At 38.2% G+C, this 27448-nt stretch overlaps 2 protein-coding genes across 2 annotated transcripts; both read right to left on the minus strand.

Moving 5' to 3' along the window:
* Window positions 1-899: 899 nt before the first annotated feature.
* LOC137933940 (protein HLB1-like) lies at window positions 900-27246 on the minus strand. The gene is made up of 14 exons (XM_068778079.1): window positions 26764-27246; window positions 25145-25270; window positions 21757-21826; window positions 21187-21300; window positions 19563-19646; window positions 14674-14724; window positions 13575-13604; window positions 7283-7345; window positions 7085-7150; window positions 6761-6889; window positions 2777-2812; window positions 2076-2195; window positions 1552-1731; window positions 900-1277 (listed from the first exon to the last, which is right to left on the minus strand). Exons 1-14 carry the CDS (start codon window positions 27093-27095, stop codon window positions 1167-1169), a joined length of 1512 nt encoding a protein of 503 aa, XP_068634180.1. The 5' UTR covers window positions 27096-27246; the 3' UTR covers window positions 900-1166.
* LOC137933945 (large ribosomal subunit protein eL38z/eL38y-like) lies at window positions 2966-4369 on the minus strand. Its single transcript, XM_068778085.1, has one exon. The coding sequence runs from the start codon at window positions 4217-4219 to the stop codon at window positions 4010-4012; it is 210 nt and encodes a 69-aa protein (XP_068634186.1). The 5' UTR covers window positions 4220-4369; the 3' UTR covers window positions 2966-4009.
* Window positions 27247-27448: the final 202 nt, after the last annotated feature.

A 27448-nucleotide genomic window follows, 5' to 3' on the forward strand; every position in this document is an offset into this window, starting at 1 on the left:
ATACAAGTTTACGATACCTACATTAATATCATTGGTTATGTTTGGTGTCAGTGTCAACGAGTGATGAAAGCATATCTAAGCAAATTTGGCTTATTATGAAGCCTGTGTTGTACATAGTAGCTCTCAAAGACTTTCAGATTTTCACTGTTAGGTATATCCTTCTTCCTTCTAAAAAACTCCCCAAGAACGTGAACGAGAAATAAAAAAAAAAGTTCACTTTTTCCTTGAAGATTTGGTATGGACAAATTTGCAGATGACTGGACCAAGTCTGTAATGTTCGGAAGCTTTCGAGCAATTAGCATCCTTATCTGAGTGAAGACCAGCCATGAATATATTTTCTAATGAGTTAATTATTGCGCAGTGCCTAGGGAGTAGCTGGTACAACCTTGAATAGAGGCTTGATACATGATGTAAAAGCAGGGGGGTGAACAGAAGAAAGAAAGGCCCCAAAATAAGAGAGTTCAAGCAACAAGTGGCAAAAAACTAAGTTATTTGAAAAGACAATCCAGAAATCTCGAATAGAGAATATCAAATCAAGGAACTTTTCAAACATATTTATAATTAAATGGGAAAAAGAAAACTTGCCCAACTTGATGAACCTCTCCAATCTGCCAAAGACGTAAAATCATTAGAGAGATACGCTCTTGAAGACTTTCCCAACTTGATGAACCTCTCCAATCTGCCAAAAACGTAAAATCATAAGAGAGATAAGCTCTTCAAAACTTTCCCAACTTGATGAACGCCTTCAATCTGCCAAAGACGTGAAGTCATAAGAGATAAGCTATTGGCACAGGGCAACAAATTGTTTTGCTCGAACTGACCGAGAAGACCTCCTCGTAAGAGCTTGTTTACCGCATTCAACAAAATGTTGCCGAACTGACAGAATCAAAACAGGTGAGTCGATGGTAAATTAGATATCCATTGACAGTTCACAAAGGAAACACAGCGTCAATATAATCTAAATTAAAGATTTGTTCTTCAGTTAGGATATTACACAATCGAGGAATAAAGCAGTTGGGTGCAGCCTGATGAAATAACTCAAATACATCTAATTAATTACAATTAGTCCCGCAAAATTCATATAATTTACAGTCTAATCATATAAAACAGTTTGTTGTAGATCTGGTGTCTTCATTGTTGAATCACTTTCAGATACCAACAAATAATCAACCGGTGATAACCCCTGCCAATACGTCGCTTTTTCCTCGTGCGTAGATGGTGTACACAAGGCGAATAGCATCCAACCACCCATCCAAGGCCTCCCATGTTTCAGCAACCTGGATAAAAAATACAAATCGTAAAAACAAGTATTAACATTTGGATCTGCTACATAGTTTCTCTTCTGAATAAGATGGTCATTGCTCTCTGTCATCACTTCAATTCCCCAACTCTACTCAACTGCGTAAGCGTGGTCATCTTTTACACGAAAAACTAGCATCAACAAGAACATCTATCTTTAGGTTAAAAAATCAGATTCCAGAAACCTGACGCCAACATGAGCAGCAAATAAGACAAACATGAAATATCAGTGGCAATGGACAAGATCATTACCAAGTACACTGGTCCATGAATTGTATCGATATAGAGGCCTGCACCTGGTGGTAGTGTACGATCTGCACACGCTGATACAGAAACCATATCCGCAACCTCTACTCTGATGATTGATTTATCCGGAATACTTTGTGGGCCTCCCAAGGAGGCTTGGGATAACTTCTGCTCAATCTTCTTAACCTAAAATAATTCCATTTATGGTGCTCAACTTAATGAAACATTAAAAACATCTGAAATAGCTCAACTACTAATAAATAGTGATTTTTATTGGACTGGCAAACTACGAAATCACAATAAAGTCTTTTCAGTGATTCAGATCAAGTAAGAGATCCCAGAAGCTTTGTTTGCACCCAACGTTTTAATGCAAAAGTTAAGAGGTTCACATCAGTCACAGCAAATTGCAAATGACCCTGGCTGAAGTAGTTTTAGCCAGAGACTGCACCAGCAGAACAGGACAAGTGGGGGAGACAGAATAACAAACAATCGGTTTTACAATTTATTAGGCACAAAAGATATGAGGTCACCTGGTGAAGTCCTTCATGGTTGAGGACAAACTGTGATCTCTTCCAATCGCTATGAGGTGCAATCAGATTTCCTGCAGGTGGTGCAGTCAAATATGCCACCTTGAGATATGGTAAAGGTAGCTGTCAAAGAACATATATTTTCATTAATCACATTATATACCAAAATTGAAGAAAAACATAAAAAAAATATTCAATAAGAAGCTAGTAGAAGAAAGACTGGAAGCCAATACGGACCTATTGAGAATTTAAAAGAACTACGAACCCTTCAATTTTATGGAAAATAGTACTTAAACGGAAGCCCCTTTATTATGTGAATGATGCATGTATTTGTACATGTTTAAACTCTATATCCATTAGTTTCCCAAGAACCATATATTAAGCAGATAATATTATGCAAAATGTAACTACGTGTTGACCAAGGGACAAGATAAATTTCTTACTAAGTACACTGGTCCATCTTCTAAATTCCTTTTCCTGGATAAATTGGTAATCTCAACAAAATTTACTAGTATACCATTCCTCTATCTTCTTAATCCTCTAAAGTCTTATTATCCATTGCCCACTTTAACAAAAAAATACTAGTAGAACAGGAAAATAGGCTTGAGCAAAGGATAGTTATCAAAACCAAGCGAACTCCTGAATTCATGATATGTTGAAGTCACAAAAATCTAAAACTCCAAGTTTGCAAAATCAGAACTCACCATGGAGCGTACAAGCCTCAATGCACTGCGGTAGACCTGTGTGCCAAAGAAATAGAAGCACAAATCAAGTTCAGGAGAACAAATATTTATATTAAGAATTAAAAGAAACTAAACTCATAATCCAACAATACTTAGTTATGAACAGTCAAAGCATGTTGAATATTTAGGGTGTGTTTGTGCCAACAGAAAAGTATAGGAAAAATCCCAAGCAAAAAAATTTCCTTTTTGACCAAAATTTTCAGGCGTATGTGGCATTGTTTGAGACAGGAAAATTTTCTCTTAATTCCTCTTGATTCCTCCTGTCATTAAAAAATGTTAAAAACAATAGAAAAATGAGTTTTACTATTGCTCCAATAAAACTATGGGAAAAGTAAAACAACAACCACTAAAATGCTTTTTGATCACTAGCTTCTCACTTCAATCTTACTTTCTATTATTTATAAAAAAAATTACTTTATTTTTAGTGTAACATAAGTGTTGAGTTGAGTCCAAGGCCCATTCCAAAATGACTAGCCAACTTAGGAAACCTTTTTCCCAACTAATAAACTCAAGATTTCTGTACTCACTAATCCATGTGGGACTATTCCTTAACACTCCCCCTCACGTGTAGACCCTCTTTTTGTAGCTCTACAAGTGGATAATTTAAGAGTAGGCAGTTTAGGTGTAGGCCCCTCTTTTGTGGCTCTACAAGTGGATAATATAGGAGTAGGCAGTTTAGGTGTTTTTTTTTTTTTTTTTTTTTTTTTTTTTGACATTGAAACCACCAACCTTCTTCACATATAAATAACAAAAAATAAATTATCCCTATATATTTTTAACAAAACCTTTCAGTTGCAATTTGCAATATACTGAATATCACTAAGCAACACGCCTGCAATATCAATAAAATACATTTCAGACCAATAAAACCCGCAAATGCATTGCAAGGTTGATAATTCTAGATAACTCAACCAAGCACAGGCAACAGGAACAATCATGCTCTTCGTATTTCTCAACTTGCCAACAACCGGATGTAAGAACCACAATTTCTCTCGTGCACAGGGAGAATATAGTAGACTGAATCATGTAAAAAGCTCTGATAGGAATAAAGTAATTCAGGATTTCTATGGTATCCAAAATTGAACAAAGCCAATTCCAACGGTAATAAACCACTCGACAAAGTCAGAATAGTGACAATCTAAAAACACAAGATATTTCCTCAAAATGCAAATAACCAGAGTAGTTATCGTCCTCTCATAGGTCCTGAACACTAAAACCTGGAGGAAGAAACTGCTTCAGCTTATCAGCCTTCTCAGAATCAAACACACATATCGTGTAAAGATATTTTGCACACCGCACCTTAAATTTAACCACATCTTTGCCTCTCTTAATTTTCACAGCACGAGCATCTTTCCTTCTGGCAGTGAGAATAAAGTCCTTGATCTCATGAATTTGCTTAGGCATTTTTTTAGGGCTTCGGAGGAGCAGTTGCAACCTCTGCTAAGCCCTCTAATTAATTTTTCCATTGTTTCTTATTTCTTATGGCAACACAAGAGCATTAAATGGGTCAGAAGGAATTTTTTCCAACAGGAAAGTTTTCTAATGAGAAAATTAGTCATGTGAAGTAGGGTCCAAGGCCCATCCCAAAATGACTAGCCAACTTAGGAAACCTCTTTTCCAGCTAATAAACTCAAAATCTTTGTACTCACTAATCCATGTGGGACTATTCCTTAACACTTCCCCTCACGTGTAGGCCATCTTTTGTGGCTCTACAAGTGAATAATTTTGGTGTAGGCTTTCTTTTATGGCTCTATAAGTGGATAATTTTAGGTGTAGGCTCTCTTTTGTGGCTCTACAAGTAGATAGTTTAGGTGTAGGCCCTTTTTTGTGGTTCTACAAGTGGATAGTTTTAGATGTAGGCCCTCTTTTGTGGCTCTGCAAGTGGATAATTTAGGTGTAGGCCCACATATGAGTATTTGCTCTGATATCATGCTAAGTTGAGTCTAAGGCCCATCCCAAAATGACTAGACAACTTATGAAACCTATTTCCCAACTAACAAACTCAAGATATTTGTACTCACTAATCCATATAGGACTATTCCTTAACAAGTCAAATGGAAAATGATATTCCGGTTATTTTGTTTTCCTTTGGCAGCACAAATGGCCCCTTAGCTTCTAATAATTAGTGCAATCTGTGTAAGTGAAAAAGCTGAAGAATTCAATTGGCTTTTGTTATCTTTAATCTTTTTTTTGAAATAGTATTATCTTTAATTTTTCAAGAATGACCAACCATGTGATGATGATTTTCCAAATGACATTGAGTTTCAATTGTTTGCAACAACTCCTATGTCGAAAATATTTTGGGAAAATATCTAAAACCCATCTAAAAAATCATTCCATCTAAAAAAAACTGAATTCCATTTCAAAGAACCAACTGAATGAGAAAACAATTTCTTTTCACCCCTTCTTTAACGGAATCCACCAACACCATTACTTAAAAAGGGAAAGTACCTATAATGGTCTTACTAAAATATCTATAAATTCAATTATAAAATTTTTACATCTAAAAATTCTTTGAACCAATTTTACCATATGATTCCCACCACAAAACAACAATATACTTTACCTAATTCTAATTTTTAATAATTTTTATAATTTTATTAATAGTTATATATTATCTCAAATTTATTTTTAATTCAAATATAAAAAATTTCGTTTTGAAAGTGGTAAAATTATAAATTATAGTTAAACCAGTGTTATAAAACCCTGTCCCTCATTTCAAAAAAAATAAAACCCTGTCCCAAGTCCCAATATGTATATGCAAAAACCCGAGGGAGAGGGAAAAACCAGCTGACTAATCGATTTTGCAGTTTGACTGGCAAATTGGCAAATCGGTAAACCGCAAAACCTGATCTGGATTGGAACGGTCTTCCACCTCACCCTCTTCGGTTGCACATACGAGGAAGTTCACACTTGCTGCAATCGGTGCCACCAGAAGAAGACCTCATTCAGCAACCCTTGGTCACCTCCATTATATAAAACCACTTGACCCAGAATCGATTGATAAGCTTCCTAAAAAAAAGAAGTAGACAAGAAGAAGCGTAGAAGATGACAAGATTGACAATCTAATAAAGAAGTCCCCAAGTTTTGATTACCTCCTTCCCACCACCGTTCATCAAGACCTTGAAAGTATAATTTGAGGTTTAGGACATCAAGGTTCCTCAACATGGAAATATCAAAATAAAAATAAAAAATGATCTTGTCATAGTTGGTGAGCTATCATAACAGGAACTTGCTGCAGTAATACATGTATCTGTTCTTTGCACCTCCACCTCTTCTTGTCCTGTTTCCCTCAGGAGAGAAGATCTTCTCCCCCAATCTCTTTCTTTTGTAAAAAGTAATAAATATGTTGTGATATGACATCAACCTGGGTCAATCAGTGGTCAAACCTTGTTGAGTCGGGTTTGACCAGACCAGGTCACCTCATTGGAAAGTGACAGGGTGGGTATGATAACATTATTAATTACAATCTTGTCTATCAAAGGTGTTTAAATATTTACATATTTATTAAATATAAAATCAGTTGAAAAAATTTTAGATATAAAAGTTTTATAATTGGTTTTTAGATATTTTAATAAGGTCATTTTAGCTATTATCTCTTTAAATTAATAGTGTTGGTGGATTCCGTTCAAGAACAGGTCAATAGAAATAGTATTGTCATTTAGTGGGTTTTATTACAAAAAAATTCAGCCAATGGGATTTTTAGACGTAAAAATTTAGTAGAGGGTGTTTAGATATTTTCACAAAAAAATTTACATGATTCAGTTTCTTCTAGAAAACTGAGGTAGTCTTCAAATCCTCATGGATAATACATATCAAATTTTAGGGTGAATTATAGATCTGAAAGCAATCAAGAAAAGCAGGTTCTATTCATTGAATACCTGAGTGTCCAGTAAACACAAATACAAAAGCTACAAATAGAGAACAAGAGCTCAACGTCATTACCGAGTAGTTTGGCTTCAAAGCATGAGCAGCAGCAATATAAATAGCGGATTGGCTGTAGAGTTCATTAGGGGGAATATCTTTTGAGTTGGCTGGTCTCCCAGTTCTCAATGTATCCTCTGCTAAGCCATACTGCAGTGCAAATTAAGAAGTATTAGTGGGTGAAGAAAAATAGATACAGGAATAGAGTGCACACTGTTTTTCTTTCTTAAGTTAGTTTTCAGGAGAGATCTATAAAGCATGAATTCACTATTAATCAGGGCACATACAATGATATTAAATAAAAAATGACCAGTCAATAGTAAATTAGAAAAAGAATGCACCCACCAAAACTGTACCAAGATTATAAATTGCTCGATGAAAATCAAATTGTAGTTGAATTGCTGAACGGAACTGGCAAAATAGTAGAAGTTGATACCATGTAAGATAGATAAAAAAAAACACAAACAGAACCAAATAATCCATATTATCCTAGAATTTCTGCCTACGAAATTGTTAGTAAATGACACATCAAACAACTTGTACCTTGCTTATGGCATTTCTTACAATAGTCAGCTTTTCCCGTGCAGGAACAATAGCGCTGAGTTCCTAATTGCAAGGTTAAAGAAAATCCAAGTAAGATTTTGTTAAAAAGAGATTGTACTACAATAAAAATAAAAATATATATTCACTGCATCAAAGAACTAAGACGTGAATTTTCACATATATCAGTTGAAAATAAAGCATCAACATCAATCTAAGGTCCAAGGCGAGGATAACAGAAGACAGAAGATAGCCACTGGGAAAACCAGTACAAGGATTTTAAGGCCCACTGAGGGAACAAGCTCTCCAACTTCCAAACGCCATGACTCTGCACACCAACATAAATTGCAAAAACAGGCATGGCCATAATGAAATTTTTAAAAATCACTTGTTTTCCTAGAAACTCCAATTTTTAGGCCTAAAAAAGATTCTCGGAGATTTAGTCCTAGAGGAAAAAAATTGAAAATATATGAGTATAAAAAAAGAGGCTAAATTTAGAGATACATCAAGAGCACAGGTAGCCTTTTTTTTTCTAGGATTCACATTTTGCACATAGGCCTTTCAGTTTGTTTAAGAATGTTTAGGTAGCTAGTCCTTAGAAGAGTTCCCCGGCTTTCCCTTAAGGAAACATCACTGTTAGAAAATCAGCTAGAGCAGTTTCTCTCAAGCTCTCTTCTCTCTTTCCCCTCTCCCTCATTCTCTCTCCAAAACTCTCGACTTTACTCATTTTTTTATCATGTTATCAGAGCTTTAGGTTCTGGAATCAAGCCTTCTTTGTTCTATTTTCTTCCTCTATTGAAGCCAACAAGTTCAGAAAATGATTTTTTATGGTTTGGTCTTGACTGGTTACGAAAAATTTAATTTTTCTCATCCTTTTCTGCCAAAACCTAAGGGTTGTTGGCTTCTGCTGCTACTAGGTGCAGTCTAATGCTGGGATAGAGTCCTAGAGGACTTTTTGGCTTGGGAAAACTCCCAATTTTCTGGTATGCAGCCCAATACAGTGTTTTCTTTGCTTGCATCACCCCCTGAGAAGGTGACATCAGCCCTATTTTCTCCATGATCTGGAATAGTTGTTGATTTAAATCATATATTCTGGTTGTTTTTGGAACAAATTGGGTGCTTTATGCAAGTATACCTGCAAACACTATTTTTTTTAAGAAGTGGAGCCCACCTACCCTGTGCACCTATCTTGTGAAGCTTTATTTGGTTGATTGTGGTTGTTTAGTGACAGATATGGCAGAATATGAAGTTATTACTCCCTCCAAAGTATCTGGTAGTTCTAAGGTAAATGATATAATTATAATTACTTCCGAAAGATTAACTGGTCAGAATTATCTTGCTTGGTCAAAATCTGTTCGGATATTCGTGAAAGCTAAGAAAAAGACTAAGTTTATTAAAGATGATCCCCCAGTCCCACTGAATGATGACTAGGAATCTGATGATAGTCAAGTCATGACTTAGCTGCTTAATAGTATTGATTCCAAAATTAGGAATAAAATTATGAACTGTGACACAGCCAAGGAGATGTGGGTCTACTTAAGAGTCCATTTATGCTCAAGAGAGTAGCTATCAAGGGCATATGAGTTATATGCCAAGATGTTCTGCCTCAAACGATGTCAATGCTCTGTCACAGAGTATTATAGTGAGTTAATTGGCATACTGCAGGAGATTTCTGTGTTTCACCCTTTCACTACTGATGAGAAGGAAACTAGAAAGCAGCATGGACAGGTGTGTATTGCCAAGTTTCTGGACGGATTAGGACCAGAATTTGATGCTGTCCGGGCACAGCTTCTTTCTGCCAAGGATGTACAGTCTCTCTCTACTACATATAGCAAAGTTTTGTGTGCAGAACTTGCCGTTGTATCACAGGGGGCAAAGATGTTACAGTCGTTCTTATGTCTGCACTGAACACTTTGGGATGCACAAAAGTTTTTAAAGGTAAAGGTTGTGGTACAAGGGGCAAAGGAAGAGAGTCAAGGCAGACGTTGAGGTCGTGGTGATAATAGGCCGAATAGAAAATGTACCATTATAGACCGACCAACCAATTTTCTGATAAGTGTTGGGCCAAATTTGGTAAGCCTACATGGGCAAATTCTCTTATTCATGAGACTGTAGAGCATAATGAACCCACAGGGCACATTGTACCTGGAGCATCGGATGAGACGCAACAGCTAGTTCAGCATATGGCATTTGACTGTTACTTCGGTATTTGTGGCTCAGACTTCTACTCGTATAGTTACCCTAGCTAGCTAGCTAGCTCAGGTACGTCAGCTCTACATGTGCATCCTTCCTCTACCTGGGTTCTTGACTCAGGTGTCACTACTCACATGTCAGGTATGTCTTCATTATTCTCTTAGCTACAAGAATCTTCAACGATTAAGCATGTTACCTTAGCTGATGGATCCATATCCTCAATTCAAGGAATGGGTACATTAGTTCTGTCATCTTTTTTGTCACCCAATTTGTACTATTTGTTCCCAAATTTTCTTTAAACTTATTGTCCATTAGTCAACTCACAAAGCATATGAATTGTTCAATCACTTTTTATCCTTCTTATTGTGTTTTCCAGGATCTCGCGACAAGGAGGACGATTGGTTCTGCATGTGAGAGAGATGGATTGTACTATTTAGAGAGTCATTCACAACACTCATTACAAGCATTACATTCTGATGACACATCTTTACAGCGGCATCTACGGTTAGATCATCCCTCTCCTGCGAAGTTGGGTCAGCTTTTTTTTGTATTTCCTTCTAGCATGTCATTTCAATGTGAGTCATGTCAATTAGGTAAGCATCACCGTACACAATTTCCTCCCAGTCAATCTAGAAGCAGCCGCTTATTTGACATCGTGCATTCTGATGTTTGGGGTTATTGTCCTATATCTACGAGTATTTTTTGTCTTTCATTGATGACTTTGATAAGTTTCAACTTTTCTTTAATGAAATAAATACACAATTGGATACTTCTCTTCATGTACTTCACACTGACAATGGTTTGGAATTTATGAACCAGAAGTTTGATTTATTCTGTCAAAGTAAAGGGATTACACATCAGTCCTCATGTGTTTTTATTCCACAACAGAATGGAGTGGCTGAGCGTAAGAATCGCCATTTGTTGGAAGTCATACACACTGATGTTTCACGTGAATGTTCCAAAAGCATTTATACCCTTTCTGAGTACTACCTGCTTCCTCATAAACAAAATGTCTTCCTCTGTTCTGGGAGAAAAAACCCCTTTACAGATATTGATGCCATCTGACACCTTGTTTTCGTTGTGTCCTTGAGTATTTGGATGTGTTTGCTTTGCACATGTTTTTGGTCCCAGGGATGATCGTCTCCCCATGCAGTAAAATGTATGTTCTTGGGATATTCTCGTACTCAGAAAGGGTATAAATGCTTTTGTCCCTCTACTAGAAAGACATTTATATGCGTTTGTCACATTATTTGATAACACCCCATTCTACTTGTTGGTCTCTATAGATGAACCTCCACGTCTTACAAGTCCAGATACTGGTGTACCTATTGTGGTGAAGGATGTTACTATTCCTCCTTCTGATGCTACTATAAGAAAACTTTTACAAGTATATTAGAGATAGCGCGTGCCTACACATAAGATCCCAGATCCTCCTCCCACACTAGCTCCTGAATCCTCTTTGCCTGCTGATACTGAGGCGAGTGACTTGCACCTTTCTATTGCTCTCCGGAAAGGTGTTCGTAAAGGTACAAGGTATCCATTGTCTCACTTTGTTTCTTTTGATTACTTGTCTGATCATTACAAACACTTTGTTCTATCATTGTCCTCCTGCACTACTCCTATGAAGGATGCTTTGTTATCTCCTCAGTGGAAGAAAGCCATAGATATTGAAATGGAGGCACTTCTAGATAGAGGTACATAGGTTCTATGTAATTTGTCGTTTGGTGCTACAGTGATTGGATGTACACAGTGAAGTACAAAGCAAATGGCTCCATACAGAAGTACAAGGCAAGGATGGTTGCAAAGGGGTACACAAAGATATATGGTGTTGACATGTTTGAAACTTTTTCCCCGATTGCCAGATTGCCCACTGTACAAATTTTAATTTTTGTGGCTATAAATCAAGGATGGTCATCATCCTAGTTAGACATAAAGAATGCCTTATTGAATGGAGACCTACATGAAGAGGTGTTTATGGAACAACCTCCCAGTTATATTGCTAGCTCAAGAAGGTCATATATGGCCCCAAAAAAAGTCAGTGGTCATGGTTTGAAAAATTCAACTAAATAATTATGTCTATTGGCTTTTCTCAAAGTCACTGTGATCACTCTCTTTTCATCATGAAGCGTCAAATTGGAATTGTGGTCTTGCTTGTATACATTGATAATATTATCTTGCCTGGTAATAACGAGAAAGGCATTGAGGAGGTTAAAATGCATTTGGCCAAACATTTTCAAACAAACGATTTAAGAAACCTGAAGTATTTTCTAGGTATTGAAGTGGCTAGAAGCAAAACTGGTTTTGTATTAACCCAAAGAAAGTATGTCACAGACATGCTGCAAGAATATGGCTTATTGAGTGGTAAATCAGGAGAACTCCTATGGAAATTGTGCACGATCTCTATAATGAACAAAGTGCAAAACTTAAGGACAAGACAGTTTATCATGGCTTAGTAGGTAAGCTCATCTATGCTATAGTATATTGAAGGGGACTCGAAGGTGGTCATTGGATGGTGCGAGTGTGTATCCCTTCCCCCGTGGTGCGCCATTGGGACATTTTTTGTGAGATTATTGAAATTTGTTCATTTTTATCTTGTATTTGGTCTCACATTCCGAGATCCACAAATTCGGTAGCCGATGCATTTGCTAAACACAGAGCTACCCTACAATCGCTGGTTGTCAGGGAGATGTTTCTCTCTTTGTAATTTCTGTATTTTTTTTGTTTATATATATACATCTTTTTCAAAAAAAAAAAAAAAAAAAAAAAGTTCATCTATGTTGTAGTCACTCGTCTCATTTGCCATAAGTGTTGTTAGCCAGTTTATGGAATGCTTATAGAAGATTCATCTGGAGGCTGCACAGAGAATATTTAGGTACTTAAAAGGGTCACTTGGTAAAAGATTGTTCTTTAAATCTTAGGATCACCTGAAAATAGAAGTTTTCTCTAATGCTGATTATGTAAGGTCAAAACTTGATAGAAATCTACCACAAACTACTATGTATTCCTGGGAGGAAATCTTGTTAGCTGGAAAAGTAAAAAGTAAAATGTTGTAGTTGTTTGAAGACAGGGCCCAAGCTCACACGACCAAGGAAGGCTCATATATCCAAGTGTATTAGAAGATGGGCCCAAGCCCATAAGACCAAGGAAGACCAATGGATCCAAGAGATGTAGAAGATGGGCTCAAGACCTACAGATCAAGGAGAAGGCCCATAGGCCCACATACATTGATGGCAAGATGGTAAATAAAAGGTCATCTCATAGAGATGGCATTGATGTAATTAAGTTAAAGTTCCAAGGTTAAAACCCTAAACTCTAAACCCTAAGTTCAGGGGTATTATTGTAATACAGTAGTTTCATAAATTTATAAATAGAGCTTCAGGAGGAGGGTTAGGAATAATCAATTCCATAACCCTTCTTCCTCTTGTTTTCTCCCAATGAGTTTCTTTCCCTTTTTCTCCATGAGTTAAATTCATGGAGTCCTGAAAATCAACAATAGACAAGTCAAGTGTTGAAGCTGAGTATAGAGCAATGGCCCATACAATCAATGAATTGATATGGGTGAGATCTGTGGGTAGGGAGTTTAACTTACAGAAAAATGAACCTACGAACATGTACTGTGATAAACAGGCAACCATATTTTTTGCTAGAAATCCGGTGTTCCATGAAAGAACCAAGCATATTGAAGTGTTGTCACTTTATTCGGGATGTTGTGATGAAGAGGGAAGTTGTCACTCCATATGTTAGATCTGGTGATCAAGTGGTAGATATATTAACTAAATCTCTTGGAAGACGTGAATTTGAATTTTGTTGTGGCAAGCTGGGTCTCATGGATATATATGCTCTAGTTTGAGGGGGAGTGTTAGAAAATCAGCTAGAGCAGCTTCTCCCAAGCTCTCTTCTCTCTTCCCTTTATCCCTCATTCTCTCTCCAAAACTCTCAATTTTACTCATTTTTTTATCAATCACCTTTACGATGATAGAGTCTTTTATTGACCACTCTTCTTGTTGTTCATCGGAGGTCGACTTCTCACTATAGTAGCCGGTAAATCAATCATAAGACAACTACAACATATATCATTCTCTCATACGGTAAATGAAAATACCTGAAGAGCAAGACCCCAATTATTAAGTGCCTGTGATCAACCAAAACAATGAAAGAGGAAAACACAATCAGGAGAACTCAGAAGACAACAATTTCTATATCATACACAAGGACCGAAGTGATTTAACATATCAGTTCCAATTTATAACACTCAACTACAGGAAAATAACCAATGCATCATTAAGATACAGAGACAAGTGTCCAAACACCAAACCAAGCATCTAGATCATGGCATAGAAGTATTACATAGTTAACACAACAAATAAAAGTGTCCATTTTTTAGCATAGATCAAGAGACTTCCATATCTTTGAGAGACACAAGAAAATATGAAAATACACAGTTAACATCTTACTCATAAAGTTGTAAGGTTTAAAGTCGCAACATAGTACCCACCCTCCAAAAGAAGGAATAACAAGGCAAACATCACCACCTAGCATTTCTGAACACGTCTCTTTGATACCAGAATCTCCAACAACTCTACTTGAATGGGAACCCAAAAAAAGCAATACACCAAGCCCTATATTTATATATTTGAGATGTTAGAACCACCAGGTTTTCAGAATTTTTATTACTTCACTAAGCTTTTCAGAACCACCAGGTTTCCAGAATTTTTATTATTTCAATTATATTTTTAGCCTGATACTCATCCCCTTTTGGTTAGGTAGGGTTAATTGAAAATGAGAGACCTCGAAAAAAAAAAAAAATAGAATGTGAATCTTGGGAGATTAATGATAGTAAAGGGTAAAGTGCAGGATCACATAATCTCTTAAATGAGCCATAAGGTTGTGATTAGTGGTGATGTCAAGCCATGTCACTTTTTTTTTTTTTGGGAATATCAAGCCCAGTCGTTTTACTTACAAGATTCCAATGCAAAGTGAAATTCTGCTCCTTATAAAGTATTTCACGACCTCTCCCTTTTGGGTATGAAGGATGGATTTCAGTTTCTCTCAATGATCTAATTTCAAGAAATATTTCCATAGGAAGGAAGTGTACTAACTAGAAGAATACAAGCAAATTTCCAGGATCCATATAGGGGAAAAGAACTACATCATATATAAAAACTATGATAACAACAGTATAACCATTTTCGAAAACGCACCTGAGGACTATTCCAGTTAAGCTGAACAGCCGTTTCATAATTTTGTGTTGCCTGCAAAAGAATGCAGGTCAAATGTTGTAGATTCCTTGCATCTCAAACAGAAAAATTAATCAATTTCAAGAAAGTATGTAGCAATAATTATCAATAAAAACAGTTATTTGAGGTTCATCAACTGAAAAATGTATTTGGCCACAAACTTTCAAAATTAAATTGGCCAAGAGCAAGCTGGGTCAATATTCAACAGCCCTTAGGTAGCAGGTCCTATTAAAACTCTACTGTTGACCTATGTCCAAGAGCTCAGTTGCTAAAAAAAATTTGAGGCAAAAGGTCATAAGGCAAGCTGATGACACTTAGTCTGTGCATCTTAATATTGCTGATTCAGCAGACTCTGATATCTGTGTTGCTTCAATGAATCAGGAGACTCAGCACAGACGAGCAGCTGGATTAGACCCATCCTGACCCTTTCCTGTGAGATTAGTTTATGTTCAGGTGAGATCCAAGAGATACTTCTAATATGCAGGTCCCACTTTCCAGATATGGTAAATCTTTAGTAAAATCTCTTGTCATGAATCTTCTTACCATGTTTCTCTTTAAGATTAACTAAATCAATAGATACTCAATAAACGCAAGGACTCCAATAAGACTCAAACATTGGGCTTCACTTTTAGAGACATAGAATGCAGCTTTAAGCTGTTCAAGTAGATGGGATCACCTGTCAACAACTTGTTGTTGGTAACCCTCATCTTTTTTTCTCATTAGGCTTTGGTGCCCCCTCAAGGTAAGGAGACTCCCCATTTCCATGCCTCTTGCTCAGTTCAATTTCATGTCTTTTTTTAGTAAAACCTTCAACACCATTTAAAGACTAAATTAAAATAACAACTAATGTCCAAAAATAAGGTGTCGATGGACGAGCGGGGTGAGTAGAACGATGGATTGGATGATGACTTTCGCAACCGGTGCCCTTGTTGACGACAGGACTAGGACAATGGAAAACCTAGTCATTCTTCACCGAAAATCACATAGGGGACTCCCCTTTGCTCCGACGGCGAGAATAGCGGCTCTCTCGGGTGCGCGAAGGGTGACCTACTAGCAGCTCAGCAAGACGACAGCAGCAGAGGAAAGAAGGTACTGGATGACGATCAGGAAGGCACTTGATGACCCCCCCCCCCCCCCCCCCCCCCCCCCCCCCCCCCCCCCCAGCACATTCCACAAGACCATGCGGATTTCTCGGACTTAGAATCCACAACAGGGGTTGTCCCCTGCCCGTAAACCGCCCCATTTGGCTACATATCAAAGAAGAAGGAGGAATTGCCTATTGCCAAACCAATCGAGCGAGTCAATTGCCAGACGCCCCCTCCCACTTCCTCCCCCAAATGAAAGATCACAACGGCTGGTCGTTGAACTTCAATTTGAGCATCATCAGTACAATGATGAAACATGGCAAAATATGATGAATTTGGCTCGGCTCTTACGAGTGGTATATAATGGTCAACTACCAGGGGATAACAATTCTGAGGGAGTCCAAAAGGAGTACCATAAATGATTTTGATCTCTTGAAATGTCTGGGGAGTAGGTTCCGTGCCGAAGCAAACAATCATTTGTCGCTTCCTAACTCAATTCAAGCCTTCTATTGTTGTAATCCAAGAGATGAAGTGTCAAGCCTTGGATGACAATCTCGCTAGAGACTTCTAGAATTGCTCCTCTTTTAAATGGGTGGCCATCAATGCTATCGGCCATTCTGGTGGGAATATTGCACTCTAGGATACTTCAATGTTTGATGCGCTATTACTATGGGAGGTTCTCGGTGGAAATCCACTTTTGGGATCGTATCTCGGGTATGCAATGGTACCTAGCTGGAGTTTACAGGTCCAATTGATACTGAGAGAGGCATTGTTTTTAGGAGGAGCTATCTGAGCTCCAACTTCACTGGTATTCGCCTTGGCTATTTGCGGGCGATTTCAATGCTATTTGGTTTCGTGATAAAAAGCAACTGCCAACAACTTGTATCAGTTCTTCCATGAGGGGATTCACGGATTTCATCGGTAGTTGTGAGTTGGATGAAATCCCCCTCTCCTGGAAAACCTACACTTGGTCCAACGAACAATAGCACCCAAATCTTTCCAAGCTGGATCATTTCCTTGCTGACTCGGACTAGCTCCATCTCTATGAAAATGTGTTTGGTAGAGTGCTCAACTAGGTGGGGTCGGATCATTGGCCCATTATCTTATCCACCTACTGTGGTAGATGGGGTCCCCCTCCCTTTTGATTCGAGAATGCTTGGTAGTTGGAATATGCTTTCGATACTTTCTTAAGGGACCGGTGGCCTAATTTTCAAACTTGGGGTAGAGCTGAATGGTCTCTTTCTTTGAAGCTAAAACTCCTTAGGCAAACTCAAAGATTGGTCCTCTTGTTGTTGTCATTTGTTAGGTGTCGGGAAGGCTTCTCTTCGATCTCGAATTGCCAACCTAGACTCGACGGAGGAGCAATGGTATCTTTCCCACTCTAAATTCTCAACTCGTCTTTCGCTTTTAAATGAACTTCAATTAATTTTACACCGTGAGAGGTTTAGATGGAAACAAAGGGCTCAGTTCAAGTGGTTGACAGAAGGAGATGCAAATACAAAACTTTTCCACTCCCTCACCTCGACGAGGAGGAGATCTAATCGAATTACTTTCTTATGCATTAATAATGAGGTAACGTTAGACAGAATCTCCATCACTGATGAGTTGCTCAAGTTTTTCACAATTCTATATTCAGAGGAATGTCTCAATCACCCCAAAATTCAGCAACTTCATTTCGTCTGCCTCTCCCATGCGACTACGTCTCTCCTGGAGGTACTTTTTCGCATAAGGAAATTGAAAGGGCGGCGATGGGCTTGGCTTGTGATATGGCCCCGGGCCCTGACGGTTTCAACGGCAATTTCTATTGCCAAGCCCAGCCAATCATAAAGGAGGATGTGTATGATATGGTTTGGGGTTTTTGTTAGCAGGGAATTACCTTCCATAGCATTGGTGCCTACTTCATCACTTTGCTTCCTAAAAAGAAAAATGTTGAACTTCAAGGTGATTTTCAGCCAATTGGTCTTATATCTAGCATACAAGATCATTGCCAGACTTCTCGCGCACTGGCTCATGGCGATCCTCCCCTTGGTGATTCATCATGGTCAAGGTGTTTTCCTCAAGGGTAAAAACAACCTGGACTCCACTATGGCGGCTCATGAGCTCGTTGACCACTTCACCTGTTCAAAGGACCTGCGTTTTACTTTGAAGCTTAACCTTGAGAAGGTTTTTGATCATGTCAATTGGATTTTGTTGGATGACCTCATGGGGCTTATGGGTTTTGAAGATCGGTGGAAATTCTGGATCAAGAGTTGTTTATCTTCGACCTCCTACTCGCTTATCCTTAACAATACAGCCTGTGAAGGGTTCAAGAGGGCTGAGACAGGGCGACCCCCTCTCCCCACTATTATTCAACATTGTGGCAGAATCTCTTTCTGCAATGTTTTACTCAGCCAAGAAATGTGGATGGTTATCCCAAACCAATCATACTTCGGCTTTCGACATTCCTGTTCTGCAATATGCTAACGACACTATGATCTGCGGGGATGGGACTATGGATGGTATTATAAGAATCAAGGTGGTGCTGGGGCTTTTTAAGTTGGCCTCCGGGCAAAAGTTAGCTGGGGGAAGACCTCTCTACTAGGTTTAAACATTGATTTGGGGACTCTCTCAAAAAAGGCTAGAGTGATGGGCTACACGGTTTCATCCACACCCACCACTTACCTTGGGCTTCCTTTATTCTCGGGTCAAATTAGCAAGGATCTCTGGGTGCCGGTGACTGAAAAGATCAAGTTACGCCTTGCCACTTGGAAGGGGCATTTGCTCAACAAGGTCGGGAAACTCACCCTCCTCAAATTAAGTATTGCTGGAATCCCGAATTATTTCTTATCTTTTATGCCTTTTCCTGCCTTAGTTTGCCGGATTTTGGAAAAGATTAGAAGGAGATTTTTGTGGCGAGGCCCTGGTTTTGATTTCAAGTATCATCTGGTCAGTTGGGATGATGTTTGCCTCCCCAAGTCCTTTGGGGGCTGGGAATTAGGTTATCCAAGGACATGTATTGTGCTATGCTCTTAAAATGGATATGGAGATACAACTCGCCCACTCCCAATCTTTGGAAGGATATGGTATATGCTAAGCTTGGTGATCCTTCTACTTGGTGGATTTCGGGTGGGAACATAAGATGTTTATCACCTATCTGGAGATCCCTTTATCTCCTCCTTCCGATTTTCTCCTATGTTATTCATTATTACATGGGCAACGGTCAGTCAATCAGATTCTGGGAAGACTAGTGAACGGGTGGTGCGCCTTTGCAGAGCTCTTTCCCTTGTCTCTTCAGTCTTTCCCTGTGGTGAGGGATTTCGGTTGACGTGGCTCATTGTGATGACGGGTGGAACTTCCACCCTTACCGGGGCCTCTCGGAGCTTGAGGCTTTAGAGGCTAGCCGCTTATTGGACTCCATTCAACCACCCCGAATTCATGCTCTTGCTTGGGACAAGTTAATTTGGTGGCCTAACAAGAGTAGATCTTTCTTGGTTTCCTCAACTTATTATTTGCTCAAAGGGTGGCTCCTTCACAGTACTAGGCACGAGGTGGCCTTCACTTGGCGTCTTTGGTCTCACATCCTGAGATCCGCTAATTTTGTTGACGATATACTTGCTAAGTAGGGAGCTTCCCTCCAATCCCTTATTGATAAGGGTTTGCTCCCTTGAGCTTTTGTTTCTTTGTTATCGCTTTTAATAAAAATCATTTTTCCTCAAAAAATAAATAATAATAACTAAATAGCCATCAAGCAACAAATGTGGAGAATATAAAATCTCCAACATGCCAAACCTGCTTCCATAGTTCCTCTGCCTCCTTTGTACGACCGCGGATTTTTGCCCGATCAGATATTGCAATAGCCCAATTATAAAATGCCTAAACATGAATAACAAGGAGCTCATTAAGGACACAGGGAAGATAAGTTTCCTTGTCTAGAATTCAGACATGATGCCTGGAACAATAGAAACTACCATAATTGAAGAAAGTGCCAGGAATGTACAAAGACAGAAAAATAGTCAACAATAACAGAATGATAACTACTAATTACAGACAAATGGTAATACGAAAAGCACAGTCAGTGTGATAAAGCAATTAGGAATAATGCAAGGAACAATTCAGAATAAAGCTAGGACCCAGTCCAACGAAATGCAGGTGAGCAAGGATTTTATTCCACATCCATTTACAAACAGATAGGTAGAATGGTAGAATACGTAAAAGATGGACAGCCCTACTTAAGGATTAAAAGATGGACCTCCCGTGCCAAGTGAGACAGTCTAGCATAAGATCACCAATAAAAATTGAGTACAAGGAAAGGTAAAATGGAATTGGGTAAGAAGCAGATAAGAGGAGGCATCTATGCTTATTTCATTTACTACTAAATTCCATGAGTCAGTGTTTTAGAAGCCAAGTCAGACTGAACAATTGTTCATTTGATTCGATGCAGTCCAACTTAGTTTTACCACCTGATCTGCCCAACTTTTTCTCCTCGAGTCCAGTAATGGTAGCACCATTGGATTAGAAGAGAAAACAGTTCGAGAGGATAGGATTTTTCAGCAAGCTAACTGGGGATCAATTTGGTTTACTTTTCAAGGTACATACATAAAACCAAACAGGTCTAGAAGGAGAACTCTACAACAACTTCAAAGAAGACCCAAAACTATCACGAAAAAATCCTCCAAATAAAAACCCTGGAGGGGAAAGACTGTATGCCTTCCCACGTAGTGACTAAAGACAGGCCAACACCCTGACCCAACAAAAATATCAGGAAAGAAAAAAATCCCATCATGGACAAAAAGACTCACACTTCATATGAGCAAGAGGACCTATCTGAGTTATGCCTACTAGGTCAAGCTTCCCTGCTATGTGCTGGAATCTTCCAACTGCTTTGATGGTCTGTAACACAATAGTTTCCCTCTTACTCTCCTAGTTGCATCAAGCAGACAAAAGAACATCTTTCGAGTTTTTGACTTTCCTGCTTTGGATGGTCTGCAACACAATCGTGCCCCTCTTACTCTCCTAGTTGCATCAAAAAGGTAAAAGAACAGCTTTCCGGGGTTTTGCTTTCCCTATACTGGCATTTCCCCACAAGATACACACATACACATACATGTACACATAAGCAAAATTATGGTGAAATGCTTCAATAGAGAAGGTTAACTTTTTCCCTGCCAGGGGCAGCATCTTAAGAGTTATCGTGAGAGTACACTAGCAAATTGGAATTGCATTTTGAATAGAGCAGTGGTCTGATGAAACATAGTTTGTTCACCCTTGAGCCTTTACACTTCTAAATATCACAAATATATATGTATATATTACATCTGTCACTGGTAATAGAGCAACATAAATTAATGTAAGTATGAGGTTGGCCACAAGATAAATATATTTCTGAAGAAGCAACAGGAACGTAGAAGTATACATCATGCAGCGTAGGGCAAAGCTGAGTTGCCTCATCATATTTCTTACAAGCCTCCTCAAGCAAGGCATCTTTTGAAGGCAAACTAGAGTCTGGATCAACATTATCTGCACTTTCCTGCATGAATAATTTATTTAGAATGAAAATAAAAGATTTTGTCTCCGCCTCGAAAGAATAAAAAAAGGAGAGAGCAACTGAACACTCAATTATAGCTCAATTTGGTGCTTGCTGGCTCGTTAAAAATTTATCATCATCTTAACCTCATAGCAGCTATGATGGGGTCAATTACATGACCCATCCTTTTGCTCTATCATAGACTTGTTCCACCGCTCTGCTGCAGTGGAAGCATGCTTAGTGTCGCACCAGGCTACTGATGTGACACCTTGCGTGAAGCAAATGTAGCATGGCCACATGATAATAGATGTGGACTCATGTTTAATGTCTGGCTTAAGCTCTAGAATTGGCATCAAACGGTTGCCAGGCTTGTGGCCAGAAGTCAATACTAACTCCCCAAGTTGGTATTCAATAAAAGTTATAACATCTAAAAAGAATAATTAAGTAAATTAATCGGACCTGAAGGACCAATGCCCAATTGTAAAGTGCATCATGGTCCGCTGGATTCCTCTCTATAGCACTTGCATACCTACAGAGGGGAAAAAACATTGTGCTTGAGTGAATGTAAACTAGATCCAAATTGATAAAGTGAGCTAATTGTTATATTTTTCACAAATACAAAAGACCTCCTTCATCATTGAAGGTAAAAAATTCAAATCAAGGTAATTCATGTATTTCTGATATGATCCAGTTCACGTTTCAGACTTGATAGCTCAAAGAATATCAACTAACTCAAGGGATTTTACATCCATGGAATGTGCTAATTAATAGGCTCAGATAGTAAAGTAAGCAGATAGTAATCTTTAATTATTAAATATCCAGTAGGGGTATTTTGGTCATTTGACATATTTTGTAAAAGTCTATAGAAATGTCAGTGAGATTGGTTTATTGTTAGAAGTCTATGGTCCAGATTACAAGTTATTCTGATGAGTAGTTAGTGAGTTATGGATATTTGAGTCATGAGGGGTATTTATGTAAATAGACAATAAATCACTTAAGTGAAGAATAAAAAGAAAAGGGGGTCAAGCTTTTCCCTCAATAGATTGTCATTCAATGCACTCAAGTTTCTCTCATATCTCTCTCTCTTTCTGCTTTCTTCCTCTCTTCTCCTATTTTACATTTTTTTCATTGTATTAAGCACTCTATTCCTTCTTCTCTAACATCTCCACTCTCCAGGAAAGGGGATTTCGGGATTTACTACAGATCAAAGTCAAGGATTTACTATTGATTGAAAGGGAAAGAGACAAAGTTGAATAGTCAAAATTATCTAAGCCGGTCCAAGTCAGTATGAATTTATCTCAAGGTTAAAAGAAAATCTAAATATATTAGAAATGATCCATCAAGTCCTACTACAAATGATTGGGAAGTAGAGGATAGCCAGGTTATGTTACCTGGTTACTCAATAGTATGGACTCTAAGTTGAGAAGTCAGATCATGAATTGGGAAACAGCTAGGAAAATATAGATGTCTCCTGAAGTTTTATATGTGCATGAGAGTAATCTCTCTAAAGTTTATGAATTGTATGTAAATTGTGTAGCCTTAGGAGAGGTGAAGGACAATAACTAATTATTACAGTGACTTGCAAAACATTTTGTAAGAGATTAGCAGTTTTCATTCTTTCACCACAGATGAAAAAGAGCTTAGAAAACAAGAGGAACACATCCATGTAGCAAAGTTTCTGGATAGTTTGGGACTACAATTTGATGCAATTTGAGCCCAGATACTCGCATCAGATGAGAATCCATCATTCTCCAATGCATTCAATAGGGTAATGCATGCAGAGATAGTAGTAACATCAAAAGATAGCAAAAAAGTTAAAGCAGTTGATGCAACTGCCCTTAATACCCAAGGGCGACTAGAATCTGTATGGGTTCATGGTGGAAATGGTAGGGCCAAAGGCCGTGATAGTTTTAGTAGAGGTAGAAGCTTTGGTGATTGTTAAAGGTGAAAGGTGTGTACATTGTGGATGTAACAATCATTTTTCAGATAAGTGTTGGGATAAGTTTGGTAAACCAACATGGGCCAACTCTACCATTCAGGACATCAATTGGTCGAGCAATTGGTATTGTACCTATGAAATTTCATGAATTTAGAATGAAAAATAAAAATAAAAAGAGAGAGAGAGAGAGAACATGGGAGAAGAGAGAGCAGGAAAAAAAGCATTCAAGTTGAATTGGAAGAGGGTTAATTAGGTTCCCTCTTCTCTTCTATTTATAACATAAAGCAATAATTAAAAGACTCTAATGTCCCTGCTCCCCTTACACTCTCAGCGATAAGATGCTATGAGAAAATACTTCCTTAGAAACTTAAATAAATAGAAGTTACATCTTCTACACTCCCCCTCAAGTTGGAGTTTCTGACTTCAGCTTGTTACATAGCATATAAAAAATAAAACTCATAAAATTGTCTATACTTAGGTCTTCAATATCTTCAATGAAGCAATGAGCTCTCAAATTTTCAACTTCAACTTGATCTTCCACTTCAGCTTGCACTTGGCTGCTTCTAAAAATTTGCATCTTCCATTCTCCCTTGGATGTCTTGAGAAAACTTGACTCTAGTCACTGACTTCGATAAAAAAATTCAAGCTTGGAACACTTCAGTGTAGGCTCATCCAAACACCTCTTTCCTCGGTACTTCTTCTTCTACTTCTACCCCTCAAGCTAGGGATCCATGACACCAAGAGACCCAGCTTACCAATAACACATATAAGAGAAGAAATATCACTCTTAGTCACTCGATAAGACTCCAAAAAACCCTAGGTCAAAGAAAGTTAAGAGAAGAAACCAGCCTACCCACTTTTAAGGGTAATACCACATTCACCCACTTTTAAGGATGCACAATAAACTAACTCGCTTCAACTCAAGCTCGATTTGGGTGCACCCCTACTCCTGCTCGATTTGGTCAATGAGCATTGATCCGAAGTCATGAATAACATAACTGACTGAAGTAATACTACTTGAGGTTTCACTGCTTACTCTTGAACATACATGACTCAACCAATACACATACTACCAAGAGAGAAATAGACCACATTAACCTGCAAAACTTCAAGATATATTGAAAGACTCTCAGATTTCTCTCATTCCAATACACCAAGGCACTGCTCCTAGGACGAATCTCCTTGATGAATTCCCAAGCTGACAGAAGTGGCCATACTGAAATTGGGAAAGGAAGCTAGACGAGCAAGGAAAACAGGTCAAAACCCAAACTTACTGAAAACTACCCCTCAGATAGCTGAGCTGAAAGAACAATGATCGGCTGATTCCTCTGTGTTCTCAGAGAACTTATGGAGATTGTTTACAATTGGACAACCCCACTTTTGTAATTCATCACATATCCACTGTCCAGATAAAGTGAAAACTTTTGGTTTGGAACAGTTTTGCAAATAGATTTTAATAGTTTTCACAAGAACAGCAACACAGAGAGTGTATTCTAATGAAACAGCATCATAGAGAGTAAGTACGCTAATGAAACAGCAACATAGAGAGTAAGTATGCTAATGAAACAGCATACAGAGTAAGTATGCTAATGAAAGAAGTGCATAAGGTACACATTGTGCACTAAACATAGATAACTGTAATTGGCATAATGGCCAATTTCTTTGTTTTTTTGTACTGTTTACAATCTGTTAATAATGAAGCCTTAACCTGTGACTATCCATCAGTACCCAATACTATCATTGAACCTCAATTTCAACCCACAGAATTGCAGTGAAGTATGAGTATTTGCTCTTAAAAAGGACTCTCCTGATCAATAATAACAGATGACCTAATACAACCATGCATTATCTGTCCAAGTGACCCAGTTCCAGAAAGATAAAGATTAGGATAAGGAAAAAGACTTCTACCTTTTAGCAGCAAAGGCAAGAACACGTTGACGAGAACGACCTTCCTCATCCACACCAGTCACACTATTTATCAAGTCCATTGCAACATTGTTCTGGCCCAAATACTGTTGTTGAGCACTATCATGGCTGCAATAAATTCATGTCCAAAAAGAACACATTATGTTACTGAAAAAGAAAAGTTGAATTTTGTTATTTTTTTATTGCCATAGATTGATCAAGAAAGCTATTTTTCCTTTGTTTTGGTCTTTTGAATGGCTGAGTCATGTACTTTACTATCTTTCTTATGGCCATAGATTGATTGAGGCCATTATTTTTTATATTTCTCTTTCTTTTATTCTTTTGAATGGCTCAATCTCAAAAAATAAAAAAAATAAAAAAGAGAGATAAAAATCAATAAAATGTTCTGTGAATCCTTCTCACTCAGCTTGCATTTCATTCAGATGTGAATTTGTTTCTCTATGAAGAGAAAACCAGTCAAGGCGGTCACAAGGGGGGTGAAATAAAGACTCAAATCAAAGTAATAGCTAGCTTAAAGGAATTCCATAATTGTTGGGAGACTGTTAAAGAGGAACTAGAAGTCCTTATAAATGCAAGAATACTAATTGTTTATAAAACCACCAATTTGGTTTAAGGACTTCCTTAGAGAAAGTTGAATAGATATTTTTTCTTTATTTGCATAGCACTATGACAAACAGCATTCTTCAGCAAATCTTCAATATTTCTCAGGTAGTTTTTTGTCACAGTTCTTCTGAATTTTCTGTTTCATTCAGAATGCAGTAACTTATTTCCAAATCAGCTTTAAATTTTAAGATAATGTATAAGAGATACAAGGTTTGGCCCATGGAGCTCAAATCATTTGTGTATTTCAATTTCAGTTTGTAACTTATTCTGGATGGGAGCAGTACCATTTGAGTTGGTTATTACTAAAAAAATCCAAACCAATTACCAAATATTGAGGCGCTCTCAGCTGAATTCATATGCTGCACTCTTTCCAACCATCTGAGCTATGGAAAAAAAATGGATGTTACCTTTCTCATTTAAGGAGTTTAAGCTTGAAAAGTGTGAGGCAAATAACCCAGCAATGAAAATGAGAATTGGATGGACCTAAAGCAACCTAGGAGAAGTTAGGCTGCAATCTGAACAGACAGCTCAAAAAATCTACCCTATTTTGAGAATCTAGGTTGGTCTGAGAGGAGGGAAATGTGAAAGAAGACTAAAACTATGGACATTTAAAGACTTTTTGGTGATCGTCAACATTTTTCTAGCTTTTTTCCAGGCTGAACCTTTCATCTCAGAGCTATCATGCTAAAACATCTTAATTGTGTTCTGTTCCTTTTCATAACTTTGTACTCTTTAAATTCGGATGTTAACAGGAATGTTTTTTCCTTTCCTGGGGGCAGGATGTGATATTAACTAAATATAGGAAAAAAATATAAAAAGTTGCTTCAGGCGCTTGAAAGAATCTCCTAGTTTCTCTCAAAACACAAAAAGTTCAACTTCATTCACAATTAGAGCTTGAAAAACCAATCATGTCATCCACTTCAAGCAATTCCATCAATAAACAATAAGAAGAGATCAGAACAGTAGTTTCTTTTATATATGTCCATGTCCTTACTAACCTATACGGCGAGCTTCCTTCTCGTCTTTGGCCTTCTGAAGGCTCCTTTCCTTCTGAGGATCCTGATCTGTTCGTCGACTCCCCCTTTTCCTCCTTCAATTCGTTCAGCAACTCTCTCATTGTGAACGTTTTGCTACCTTCGTCATTTTGGAGCTTGGAAGATTCCACTTGATTAACAGTGCTTGATGCCCCTGTATCATTTGATCTCACTTGGATTTCCTCAACCGTGATCTCTGGATCTGCATTCATCATAGCTGCCTCCGGCTCGACTCCGTTGGGCATTTCCGAGCTGTGCTCGGGCTGCAGCTCCGTTTCGTCGGCTGTCGCGGACATTTTTGGGGATCGAAGTCCGTGAAGAGAGGCTGTCGTGGCTGATTTTCTAGGCACCTGATTTTCAGGATGGGATCTTTTGACAGCCCAAGAGTTTGTAGACAACTTCTCCACCTGCTGGCACTGGAGTCCGACTGGTTTGCATTTTCGAAAACCGAAAGCCGAAACTCTCGTACAGTTGCGTTACACATACTCATAATCCATAGGTAGTCAGCCACCACACGAGCAAATGGCGTCGCATAGCCGATTATTCAGAGTTTTCGGGTGCAATAAGCCCAAATCCGGCCCATATTTGAATAAGACTTGAACATATGAAGGTCTGACCCGGATCCAGCCCATTTCAAAGTCCAACAAGG

The sequence above is a fragment of the Aristolochia californica genome, unplaced genomic scaffold, assembly GCF_029961685.1.
Source record: "Aristolochia californica isolate CCGP_79_NKW_82.1479 unplaced genomic scaffold, dmAriCali1.0.hap1 SCAF_6, whole genome shotgun sequence".
Lineage (NCBI taxonomy): Eukaryota > Viridiplantae > Streptophyta > Magnoliopsida > Piperales > Aristolochiaceae > Aristolochia > Aristolochia californica.